The sequence below is a fragment of the Ascidia mentula genome, chromosome 5 (genome assembly GCF_947561715.1).
Source record: "Ascidia mentula chromosome 5, kaAscMent1.1, whole genome shotgun sequence".
In the NCBI taxonomy this organism is placed as follows: Eukaryota; Metazoa; Chordata; class Ascidiacea; order Phlebobranchia; family Ascidiidae; genus Ascidia; species Ascidia mentula.
Window position 1 is genome coordinate 18,069,631 of NC_138570.1, and position 12,871 is coordinate 18,082,501.

General features: G+C 41.9%; 2 protein-coding genes across 2 annotated transcripts; both read left to right on the plus strand.

Annotated features, from left to right (window-relative positions):
* Positions 1-267: 267 nt before the first annotated feature.
* Positions 268-1,548, plus strand: LOC145903112 (uncharacterized protein F54H12.2-like). The gene has a single exon (XM_082991189.1). The coding sequence runs from the start codon at positions 268-270 to the stop codon at positions 1,546-1,548; it is 1,281 nt and encodes a 426-aa protein (XP_082847315.1).
* A 7,050-nt stretch (positions 1,549-8,598) lies between these two features.
* LOC145903113 (uncharacterized) lies at positions 8,599-10,588 on the plus strand. Its single transcript, XM_082991190.1, has 7 exons — positions 8,599-8,794; positions 8,853-9,055; positions 9,210-9,742; positions 9,801-9,963; positions 10,128-10,191; positions 10,247-10,412; positions 10,471-10,588. The coding sequence occupies exons 1-7, from the start codon at positions 8,599-8,601 to the stop codon at positions 10,586-10,588; spliced, it is 1,443 nt and encodes a 480-aa protein (XP_082847316.1).
* The last annotated feature ends 2,283 nt before the right edge of the window (positions 10,589-12,871 follow it).

Below are 12,871 nucleotides of genomic sequence, written 5' to 3' on the forward strand. Positions count from 1 at the left end.
TCAGGCGCGCGACAAGTGGGCAAGCAGTTTCTGGAATCAGGTGTCGGTTTTGCAAGTGACGTCATGGCCGGACATACTCCGCGAAAGGCGGCTATAAAGAGGTCGCGACAGGCGGGTCACAGGTTATTACCCACTGCGAGTCATAACTTGACGTTGCCACCTGGCGAACCGGCGAAGAAGCGGAAACGCAGGAAACCGGCAGGCAAACGCAAGCGCAACCGTGACGACATTTTCGCTTGAGGGATTGCGTTAATCAGTGAGCACTCGATGCGTTGTGCGAAAAGCGAATTGGATTTATTTACACTGAAGCCGACGCAAACCAGCGTAAACTCATCGCTCTTTGTCGAACATTTACCCCTAGCTACGGTAACAGACGCGGGGCCGTATGATTTTTTGATCGCCGCGGACGGAGAGCATTACATTGACCTTAACGACACGTTGCTGTCGTGTACCGTTCGTATCACCAAAGCTGAAGGCACAAATTTGGACGCGGACGCTCCAGTGGCACCGTCAAATTATTTCGCACACGCCTTGTTCAGTCAAATGGAACTGTCTCTCAACAATAAAACGGTGACGCCCTCCAGTAATAATTACGCTTACAAATCGTACACCGAGACACTTTTATCATTTGGATCGGAAGCGAAGAATACACAACTGACCACATCGCTTTGGTATGGTGACGACGCAGGGCAGATGAACGCATTGACGCGAAGTAACAGTGGATTTCAAACCCGTCGCGCGATGGCGGCCGAGAGCCGTTCAATCGAAATGCTGTCTAAACTTCACGTCAGTTTATGTCAGCAGTCCAAGTACATCTTAAACGGCGTCAACATTCGCCTGCGTCTTACGCGCGGTAAGGACGAGTTTGCTGTGATGGCCGCCGCTGATGCGAATGTGAAAATCAATGTGATGGATGTGCGATTATTCGTCCGCAAGGTCAAACTTAATGCGGCTGTAACTGTCGCGCACCAAAAGATTTTACAAGCCAATTCTGCCAAGTACGCGATGCGCCGATCGGAAGTTCGCGTTTTCACGGTCGCCGGCGGTAGTATGACCACGGTTTGCGACGCTCTAGTGACCGGTCAAATACCGGTCAGATGCGTGTTCGGGTTCTTCGACGCCGCGGCCTACAACGGGGCCTTTGACCGAAATCCCTTTGAGTTCAAACACATGAACATTACGTACCTAGCTTTGCACGTAGATGGTCGTATCTATCCCGCCACCGCATTTAAGCCCGATTTCCAAGGCGGTCATTACATAAGAAGCTATTTATCGCTTTTCACGGGTACCAATTCGCATCATGAAAACCGGGGCAATTCCATATCGTATCGCTCGTACCCGCGCGGATACTGCTTGTTTTGTGTGGATTTGACACCCAACCACAGCGACCTTGCAACCTTCGACCTCCGGCGTTCCGGTTCGGTGCGCTTGGAGGTGCGATTTAAAAACGCGCTCGCTGCGCCTGTAGCGATAATTGCATTTCTTGAATTCGACAATTTACTGACTATCGATCTTTATCGCCACGTGGTGACGGATTTCGCTTCATAATGGATGAGCTGCAAATCGGCGCCTTACTCTCACGTGACCCGGCGACAGAGCGTGTTTTTCACGGTGTCTTCGCACGAGACGAACTCGCTTCGTTACGTCATCGACCCCCTGCGTTGTATATTGTGAACAGCGATCTATCCAGTCAACCTGGAATACATTGGATTGCTTTTCATTTTGACGCTCTCGGTTATGGTGAAATGTTTGATACTTTCGCCAGACCACCGTACCTTCAGGAGTTTAGCGCTTTTTTAGAAGCCAACACTACAGTAAAGCCGTTTCGTTTCAATACGCGTGTTGTACAGCACCCATTATCCATCTCCTGCGGAGCGCACTGCATTTATTTCTCGGCATTACGCGCACGCGGCTTTAGCCTGCGGGAAATCGTAAATTTGTATTCAGATGATTTACGTGGTAATGATTTGTTGGTGGAGAGATTTGTGTCGGATTTGTGAGTAAAAATACATGAATTATTTCTGGGTGTTTTGTGTCTGACAAGGGGCATTTTCTCTCTGTATTTTTTTATTCCACGCGGAAAAGACGACAAAACAACAAACATCGGCACAAAAATCCCGCGACAAGGCGCAACACATTCTGCGACGATAAAATACTCCGTTCTACAATGTATCGGTTTCCCCCCCCCCCCTATAAAAAAAACTTTATTAAATTTAATTCAATTTAAATTAAAAATTTATTTAAATTTTTAAAATTTTATTAAATTTAATTCAAATTAAAAATTTATTTAAATTTAAAAAAAAAAAAAACTTACCGGGTTGAAATCGGGGCCGGGGGAGGGTCTTAAATACAAAATTAGTACACTTGGGAGTCCTGTGAGGGACTGTAACTTGGTGAATCTGGCGAGGCAGGTGTATCCGGTGTTTCCGATTGGTCAATCTCACGTATCGCGCCAAACTGCGAGCATAATTGCTCGATGGTGCCCATAACCTTAGCTGTCACACAATCGGTAAGCACTTTAGAACCGAAACATTTATAGTATTGACAATCCAAAGCGATCGGAGCTATGTACTTCTCCGGTGAAAAAACTGCTCTAGGCTTAAAGCACATGGTTACACCTGTAATCTGCAATTCAATCGACTTTTGACGAATGCGCGACTCGATAATACACTCGGTGTCATCAGATGCAGTTGCGTAATAAATTAACATTAACCGTTCAAATCCATCCTCGATTTTCGGGAAAATGGGCACCACCGGACTTTCGAGCATGAGCGTTTTTGCCACGTCATAGAGGCCTTGGAGTTTGAAGCACTGCCCATCGTATTTCATATAGAAAGACGCACAGCGCAATTTCGTGCCTGCAACAAATATGAATTCTGTGTTAGTTGTCTTGCGTTAACGGCACGCTGGCACACAGCTTAAATTCTAAAAACGATTGCACTTGCCTGATTTCTTTTGCTCACGGCAGATGGCAGCGACAACTTGTTCCGTGCTTTGAGCAGAAGGACCTCCCTGCACCCAGTTCATTGCTTGAATCTTCCTGTTTGGCACAAAAAAAGGGCAAACTGGCGTGTCGGTGGGCGTGGTCACATGAACCGTGAGGTTTTATGTCTTGTCCCCCGCGTTCAATGGCACCATCAACTGACCATCAATTAAGAAATCTCGTTTCTTAGCATTTTTTTATTTGGCATGAATCGCATTTTCGAAAAAGTACGAATTCTCAAAAACGAAAGTCGAAATGAAAATACACGCATTTTGTCATAGCAGCAAAGGCGACGTGGTGACACCGTCGGGGAGAACTATCCGCTTGGCGTAAAAATAATTTAATCCAACGCGATTTCCGCTGCGTGTGAAAAGTCGCTGATTTACAACTTGAAAGCCGACGTTGGTTCCTTCACGCGGCCTCCCTGTTTTGAGGACATGTAAATAATCATCAGCGTTAAGTGGGTTTTGTGCCTTGCATAAACCCTTCGAAGCACGCTTCATTGTATCGCCTTGACAGAAGTAAGTCTTCGCGGAAAGCGCCACAACGGAGTGACCGTAGAATTCACATTTGTACTTTCCCATTTCACGTTGACAAAAACGCTCGTGCGGGCGGCAGCAGTCGGCTTGCTCAAAACGGCCATGTGATGTCATATCTTCTATAAAGCAATCCCCGGTGCATTTTGCAAGCTTTTGCGGGAAAGTAAGTTTCATAATTCTCATAAAATTCACGGCGTAGATCCGGTTTTATAATTTCGTCAATCGTGTCGACGCTAAGTGCAATGTACACACTGTCGGTGTCACATAGGCAAATCTGGTACCCCTGTCGCACAAAGTACCGTTGAAAGCAATCATATACAATCTGGAGGAGATTTAATTTGGCCAGCTCGTAGACGAAGTATGACATTTAAATGGGCCTATCTTGACGCACTCGCTTCTTCGTGGTTTCCACCTCATACAGGTCTTGATTGATTTCTGTCATGTGGTAAAAGTTGGGGTCTTGTACAACGCGTCCCGCCGTCACAGTACTTCACGTTCATAAGCCTGTCTTTTCTTAGAAGCACTGAACCGTATATACCGTTGCCTTGGTGATGAAAATAATCAGGTTAAAGGTTAACTCTGTGCCCCAACAAAGTTTTCGCACGATTACAGATCACGTTTTTTCAATTGCGGCTGTTGCCCGCCAAACGCCACAGGCCACTATAGTGACCCAGCAAACAACGTGATTGCAGAAAGACTGCTTAACAGTGCATGTCAGGAAGCAGCAATCCAATCGATACACGATTATCGGTCCGTCTAACCAAGCAAAGTGAAATTCTCGCGTTGGTAAAAATGGGCGCGCGAGGCGATCGTTACACGCGTTTAAACAACCAACGGAATGTGGACCTTGTGGGGTGTAACTTTAGTGAAAAGTGGGAGCTAAATGGACCTTAAAACAGCGGTGACATCATAAAAAAAGCCTCACCTGACAATTTATAAAAGTCCGCCAAGCTCCGTTTGGCCGGGTCAACATCACCTTGTCGCCGCGCCGCCGTGACCGTTTCCGCAAAATGGCTGAAACATGCTCGCGGTTCAAATGCAATCACGCGGTAAATTTGCGTAATTTTAAGGCCATGCTTCAAATACCACTCGGCCAAAGGGGAAGCAAGAAGAATCCGTTCGGCGTGCATTGCGCCTATAAGCATCTGTCGCTTGGTTTTTAGTAGGCCCTGCTTCTCTGCATACGCGGACATTAAAGGTCCTATGTCTTCACGACCAACTTTCGCGGCCTTGAATATAGGCGAAAATTCCTTGAATGTGTCCCACAATTCCTTAGGCACGTGTATGTCGCATTCTACGGCACCGAAAATACTGCCATCGGCTATTCCGGCCAACAACGACTCAGAGGTCACCACCGGCGGCAGACGTGTGTGCGGCCTGGGTCCTGCGGATAGAAACGCCTGCACGTGCGCATCGGTTCGTTTCAGTTCGTTCCATTGACACTCATAGATTTCAATTAGCTGATATTGGAGCCCACGGAGATAGGCTGCAATTTCCACCGTCTTTCGGCGGACTTCCAATGTGCGTTCCGGGTCACTGAAGCTGAATTTTTCACTGCACCGAACACAGCGGTGGAAGTAGCACCCGTGGAAATTATGCAGGGTATTCCCCCGGTCTGCATACCCGTCAACTGGTATACGTTTTCGACCAATGCACACCTCTCCGCCATTCATCTGTCTCTGAATATGAACACCATCGGCAAAGGAGCGCCAGCGAAGCCATTCATCAGCTAAGAAACCATAACGCGCCGATCGGTCAACTTCGAACAGCTTTGTTTCTTCGTTTAATGTGGCCACCGAATAATAGCCTGTTGGCATTTTAAGTCCAGTAGAATGACAATACATACTGTTACAGTCAAACCTAATAACAGCCTTGCATAACCGTGCGTTTTCACCAAATTCCAGCGCCCGAATCCGCGTTTCGTCCCGTTTATGATACCGGGAAAATATAATCGCCGGACCGCCCCTAAGATTGTCTCGTATCAGATGGAATAGATGCTTGTGGCGTTCGGGGAACAACGCGAAATACACGTCGTCGTTTGTCTTAATGGCATCTTTCATGGCGATCTTGAGTGACAAGCCGGACAGAGATATACACTGTTAAAAAACATATTTGTAAAACATTTTACAGCATATAACCAGTGAATTATATTATATTTTACGGGAGATTCTCGTATTGTTTATAGCAGTCTGCTAAAGTATATTTCATCCAATTCATTGTTGTTTTGGCAGACAGATTCATTTTTTTACTGTTTTAAATACTTCCGGTCAGATTCAAACTGTCCGATCCGAACAAGAAAATAATTACACCTGGTCAAACTTTTTTGCTTTTATGGCGATATTGTTGAAAATAATTGGATATTTCTCTTTTTTAATGGAGACAATACTGCTAATGTAGTCAGTACTGTTAGCACGGTGCGTTTTTAGTTATCCTAGCACTTTGACTCATCCGTCAAATGTTTCTATGTGCCGTATGACGTAATTATAGGTGAGGGGTCAATGTAAGCTTCGGCGGGAAAGACTTGGCGTGGTCTTCTGGTTTTGTTTTCCGATGGTTGGAAGTTGTTGGTGAGTAGCACTAATTGTACTTCGTAATGTAATTTATAAATATATGTTTTGTAACAGATTACAGCTACTGTTAAGTTTCTTAGAATTTTTGCTGGTTAAAAAAGGAATGGTCATGGTTTCAAACTTTACATGTAGCTTGGAATTTTGCCAAAAAGTACTTCTTACTGGGGAAGATGTAGTTAAGCATGCAAAACAACACATTCGTCAGGGATATGATGTGATTTGCCCTATGGATGGCTGTGAAAAGATTTTTTGTGTTGTAAATTTATTTTCTTCTCACCTATTTCGCTGTCATGCGTACAGTGCAAAAAATTCCAAGACCCGTGTTGTTGAAACAAGTCATTGTCAGGAATCGTTTTCTACCGAACCTGTTCATACAGACGCAGAAAGTTCACAAATTGTGCATGCTGACATAACTAAAGAATGTGTACTTTTTTATTTTTTGCTCCAGTACAAGTATTTGGTACCAGTAAGCACTGTTCAGGGAATAGTTGATCATTTAAGTAAACTTCTATTCCAGCATTCATCTGAAATTCACGCTTCTCTTGAATCCATACTTATCAATCAAGGAATAGAGCTGGATATTATATCTAAGATTCTAAGTGATTTAAAAACCAAAGATGTAATAGTGAATAGTTTTGAAACTGTTCTTCATTCATCATACAGCAGGGAAGAGTACTTTAAAAAACAATTCAACTATGTTTCTCCAATACAATATATTCTTGGACAGTCAGGCAGCACTTTTCACTACATCCCAATTCTACAAACTATTAAATCCATGTTTAAAGATTCACTGGTTAAGCATCAGTTTTTAAACCAAATCAATCACACAACTGGTATAATTGACTTTGCAGATGGTTTGGTATTTAAATCTAATCATTTGTTTCAACAAGAAAAACACTGTATAAAAATCATACTGTATCAAGATGCATTTGAAATTGTAAATCCGCTTGGCTCTGCAAAGAAAAAGCACAAAATTTTAGCAGTTTATTACACGCTTGCAAATTTCTATCCCTGGAACAGATCAAAGGTTGATTGATTTCAGCTAGTCCAACTGTGCAAAGACAAAGATGCAACTGAAAGTAACAAAGACAGTTTGTTTCGTCCACTGATAGATGATCTAAAATTTTTAGAGAATGAAGGCATTGATATTGGTGTTGGTTTTACTGTTCGTGGAAGTGTCTTGATGATTTGTGGTGATAATCTTGGAAGTCATTGGTTAGGGGATTTCACAACAAATTTTAGCACATCTTCCAACTTCTGTCGCTACTGTAGTTTAACTAGATCCGAATTTAAGGAAAACTGTACAATGAAGAAAAACATGCTGACAAAGCTTGACTATAACTCTCACTTATTCCATGATGGTTCCGTGAAAGGAAGTATTTTTAATGAGTTGCAATTTTTTCATGTGTGTAACCCTGGATTGCCACCTTGTACTGCCCACGACATATTTGAAGGTGTGGTTGCATTTGATATGATGTTGTACATTTCTTACTTGGTAAAAAACAGGTGGTTTACGTGGGAAATTGTCAATGGTAGGATTGAAGAATTTTCGTACACACCTTCAGATGCCCTTTCCAAACCGCCTAAATTAAACCCAACATCCAAAAGGCTCTCAGGAAATGCATCACAAAATTGGTGTACTTTGAGGCTTTTTCCACTATTTATTTTAGATAAAATTCAGAACACAGAAGATGATGTTTGGAAACTGTTGCTCTGTTTGAGAAGCATTGTTGAGTTTATCTCCAGTACTTCACACAATGAAGATTCTGTTTGCTATTTAAATTTCTTGGTTTCACAGTATTTGGAAAACAGAACTACTCTATTTCCAAACATACCACTTCGTCCGAAGCATCATTATATGCTTCATTATTCATGGGCTATATTGCAGTTTGGCCCATTGGTGTATTATTCAACTTTGAGGTTTGAAAGCAAGCATTCATATTTCAAACGAATAATACGACACTCTAAAAATTTTAAAAATGTTTGTTACTCATTATCACACAGCCACCAGTTGCTTCAATCATGCTTACTTGAATGTGGTTATTTTGGTCCTGAGGTTGAAATTGTGTGTGGAAATGTATCATATCCACAGGAAATAATTGATGCTGTAAAGAATTTTGGAGTTGATGCTCTAAAGTGTGTATTCGTGAAATCGGCGAAATTTAATTGCACACTGTTCAAAATCAATATGTATGTAATAATTTCTAAAGTCAACCTTGACCTGCAATTGGGTCTTTTGATTGGTTTATTCATTCATGAAGGCAGTTTACATTGCATTGTCCGCAAACACCTGGCATGTTGTTATCCTCACTATGGTGTTTATACTATTTCACCCCAGCTCTCTGAAATATGTTGTGTGTCTGTACACACACTGCCTTCACATGCTCCATTCTTTATTTATAATGTTAATGGTGCTAAAATGTTTGCGCTGAAACAATCTGTACTTTAAGTGAAATTGTTTTGCAATAGCATCCAAAAAAATTTCGTACTTTTTATAGGTGACAAAATGAATGCTAACTTACTGAGAATTTTACCCGAATTGTCAAGTAATGACACACACTTACAAAACTGCTCCTCATTTTTGGAGAGTCTTGGAGTGTTGACATTGAAAGACTTGGAACATGTAGAAACGAGTGATTTACTTGGAATTTTTAATTTAGTCCAGGCCCGCAAACTTTTGAAAGCTGCTAAATTTGATACAGGTTGGTAAGTTAGAAGTTGGTGCATATAGATTTGCTGGTAATAATTTTATTGTTATAGATTCTATATCTGGTTCTTCGACGGAACCCTGTTCCTCACAAAGTTCAAATGATGATTTAAACACATCACAGTGGATGTATAGTTTCAAAATTCCATGGAATAAATGCTCTCCGAAACTCATGGACATTTTGGAAAGTGGAAAGAGACCCCCAATTTATTTAAGCAAAGAGATTGTCCATGCAACAGTTGAAGATGTTATGAAGGTTATATTTAGTTATAATAGTAGATATGTGCAAAAAACTATCAACAGTTTTAACTCAGTTTAGCTTTTGTTGTAGTGTCGAGTTTGGATTTATATTAGTTTAATTATAAGTTGTTACTGTATAATTGAAGCAAAGTGAAAGGTTTTTTATTCAGATAACCAAGACTCCAGGCAGGAGAAACCTCGAAAGAATCGTGATTGCGATAGTTGAGAAATATCCAGATTCTTTTAGGGATCTGATTGATGGCATCTCTATTGGGAGTGGCCACAACACCCTAACGAATCAGCTCTACTATAGGTTTGAAAATGAAAGTAGAAAGTTTAAAAAGCTTCAATGTACTGGAAACAGGACAGTACCACAAAGTGGGAAGCGTTTGCAGCCATATGGAGTGGTAAATTGGAAGCCCGATGTAGATGTATCAGATACAACTGCCAAAACATGGCTTTTAAATGAATTTAAAAAAGTTGACAAAGATATTGAACAAGTTGGCAGGTTAATGAAAAGTACTTTTGGTCAACAAAGGAAGAGTATAAACGATGGTAACACAATTAAAACAGTTATGGAGGATTGGCCATTTTTAAGCAAACCCCAATATCTTTTGCAACATTATGATCAGCTAATGCAGACTCATGACACCTTTAAACGACTTCCGACAGATGTGAGGAAACGAAGTCAGCAAATATACAAGTAATTTCCAGCAGACATTTTTGTCCTTTAACCAGTCTATTCAGTGCATCTTTTGTAGGGCACTGAAGTTTTCTTCAAAACTTCCAATAAAAGCAGTGTATAAACACATTAAAGATCAATGTGTTCAATTAGAGAAAAAAAGTCCTGAAACAATAGAAGTTTTGGCATTGCTGACAGCCTATTTCAACGAGGAACAACATGCATTAATTAAATGCTACATGGTATTTATAATTAAAACATTTGAAACTTGTTTATGGTTCAGATAAAATAATTGACCATGTCAAGTTCAAATTGAATTGTACCTGGACAAATTTAGTTTTATGTAACATGTGAAGTACAAACTTACTTTATTGCTTACATGTATATAATGCAATTTTGTATCTAGGATGAATTTATGATGGACGACATTTTGGGAGAAATTCCACCCACACCATTTTTGATCATATTTGGTATGTAAGCCAATTCCAAGTTTACTTTCTTTTTTTATGAGATTTGATTTTACAGGTAGCTCTCCGTCCTCCAGCAAAAAGATATGTGTTGCAGCCGAAAAAAATATTGTATGCTCGACAGAAAACTTTTTTGTGGCCTTGGTCTGCCTTTTTGCAACATACTATGTGTTTAATATAAGTTATCCCAAGTATGGTGAACTCACTATGGAGTTCTTACAAAGGTATGATACTTAAAATCATTTAGTCTGAAGTTTGTGACAAATTTTGTTGATCATGTAGATTTATCTTCAAGATTAATGCACTTGGTGCAAAATCCACCAAAAAAAGGAGGTTTTCAGGAGTTAATTCCAAGATTTTAAAGCTTGCAAAGCTTCTGGGAAATGACACTGAAGCATAATTATCTGTAAAATTATGTGATTATTTCGTTCGCTGTGGCACCCGTTGTTGAAATGTGTTTCGTTCGCTGTGGCACAGGTTGTTGGTATGTATTTCGTTCGCTGTGGCACGGGTTGTTGGTATGTATTTCGTTCGCTGTGGCACGGGTTGTTGGTATGTATTTCGTTCGCTGGTGGCACGGGTTGTTGGTATGTATTTCGTTCGCTGTGGCACGGGTTGTTGGTATGTATTTCGTTCGCTGTGGCACGGGTTGTTGGTATGTATTTCGTTCGCTGTGGCACCGGCGGTTGGTATGTATTTCGTTCGCTGTGGCACGGGTTGTTGGTATGTATTTCGTTCGCTGTGGCACGGGTTGTTGGTATGTATTTCGTTCGCTGTGGCACGGGTTGTTGGTATGTATTTCGTTCGCTGTGGCATTGGTGGTTGTGATGTTGAAACACCAAAATATACTTATAAATCCACAGTAAAGTTGGTACTATAACTTGAAATTTTACGGAGGTATAGATAGTAAAATGTAGGCAAGTTTTGACAGTATGATTTGGTAAATTACCCCAAAAAACATTGTAACATATACATACATTTTGACGTAAAATTTACGGGACGGGTTCGTCTTTTTACTGACAGTAGTATTTACTGTAAAAATTTTTAACAGTGTACCTTGTTTGAGCATGTCCATTTCCGAGCGAGTGAATAACGCCCGGAGGTTCCCCATCGCTTGAACGAACGGCACCACGTCAAGCAGATTGTAGTGCATAAGATAATCTTTAAGGGTGCTCATTTTCTGTTGCTTCCAGACACGTAAGCATCCATCGCACGTCTCTTGAGAAATGCTCTCGCGCTTCAGTGAACTGTAAAACGCTTCTCTTGGTGGTAAACTTGTCACGTTTAACTTGGCGATGCAGTCCACAAACTCGTACAGAAATACACCTTTCGATTCCTCGCAGTCGAACGCTTTCAAGAAACTTGCGTAATTCACGTTTGGCGCGATATAGTTTCGTGCGTCCAAGAAAGCGAAGCGACTGGTTTGAATACATAAGAAATTATTTCCTTTCTTTGCCACGAAACCAATCTCGTCGTCTTTTAATGCCTCTATGAGCCACTGTCGTGTCAACGGAAGGTCATACCGCCCGGAATTAAAACCCACTACGGGGATGATTTGTAAATAAGCAAGCAGATCATCTCGCAGTGATTCGATGGGGTGCACCCCCTGGCTGGGGTCGAGTAACAGCGCTTGCTGTACTTTTGTTTCCAAAAGAGCCAGAAGCCATTCAAAACGCTCCTGCATTAAATGTGTAGCCCGACCTTGAATTTCCCCCAGGTAACCCACAAAACGATTCATAAGTTCCTGTGGTTGGCCGTTTGTCACAAAGCATTTACCTTGCTGAAACCCTGGCACGTCGCTGCACATCGCAACACTAAGTGGTATGTGCTCAGCAAGACATGCAGTTTTCGCGGTCGCATCAGGTAAATCCCGCTGGCTCATCATTGCTTCCCAATCATAACAAACAACAAAGGGGTAGAATCGATATTCCGAAGGAACGTGGATACCGAATATTCGCAAACGGTCGAAAACTGTCGGAGCAATACGAAAGCAGCCGCCTGGGAATACTTCACGTGTGATAAGAGAACAGGTTTTCTGGTGCTGGAAGCATCGGTCCATGCGATTGAAGACCGCTTTGCAGACGGGGCAGGTGAAGTTCGAAGACGTTAATGTTCAAATCAAAGCAAGCTTCAACCGCCGGTAGAAAACTCAGGCGCACACCGGGAAAGCCCGCAATGCAATTTTTGCCTGTGAACCGTTGACATAATTGCATTGCTGTGGGACTTGGCGCGCCGACGACCCGTGACGTACTCATGTGTGAAGCAATACACCGGAATATACACAGATTATCGGTGATCGGCCGCCCATCGGCGGTTCTGTGAAATGTCACAAGACCAGTGTTGCGCGTCAGATGTCTTGGTAAATTAACAGGACTTCCAATCCATGCGTGCAGTGTGTAATAAACATAGAAAGTGATGTTTGTCAATACGTCAACATTCCATTTCGAGTCAGGGCGTTGTCTTCTAACCGCCTCAAGATGGTCGCAGTCCGCAAGATTTTGAAAAAATTCGAGCAGATCATCACGCGATTGTATTAGTGTTGGATGTGGAAAGAAATTGGCATTATTGTCCGATGCATGATAATAGCGACGTTCCCCCGATTGATTCACAAGAATGAAGCCAAAACTGCAATTAATTTTAAATGCCATCTGCCCGTCACCCAATATAGTATGGACGATTGCAT

Bases quoted from the DNA above. Each gene is read 5' to 3' on its own strand.
- LOC145903112 (XM_082991189.1), top strand. From the start codon at position 268: ATGCGTTGTGCGAAAAGCGAATTGGATTTATTTACACTGAAGCCGACG.
- LOC145903113 (XM_082991190.1), top strand. From the start codon at position 8,599: ATGAATGCTAACTTACTGAGAATTTTACCCGAATTGTCAAGTAATGAC. The intron at 9,743-9,800 runs GTAATTTCCAGC...CATCTTTTGTAG, and splicing joins CGAAGTCAGCAAATATACAA to GGCACTGAAGTTTTCTTCAA. The intron at 9,964-10,127 runs GTATTTATAATT...TTTTGTATCTAG, and splicing joins CATTAATTAAATGCTACATG to GATGAATTTATGATGGACGA.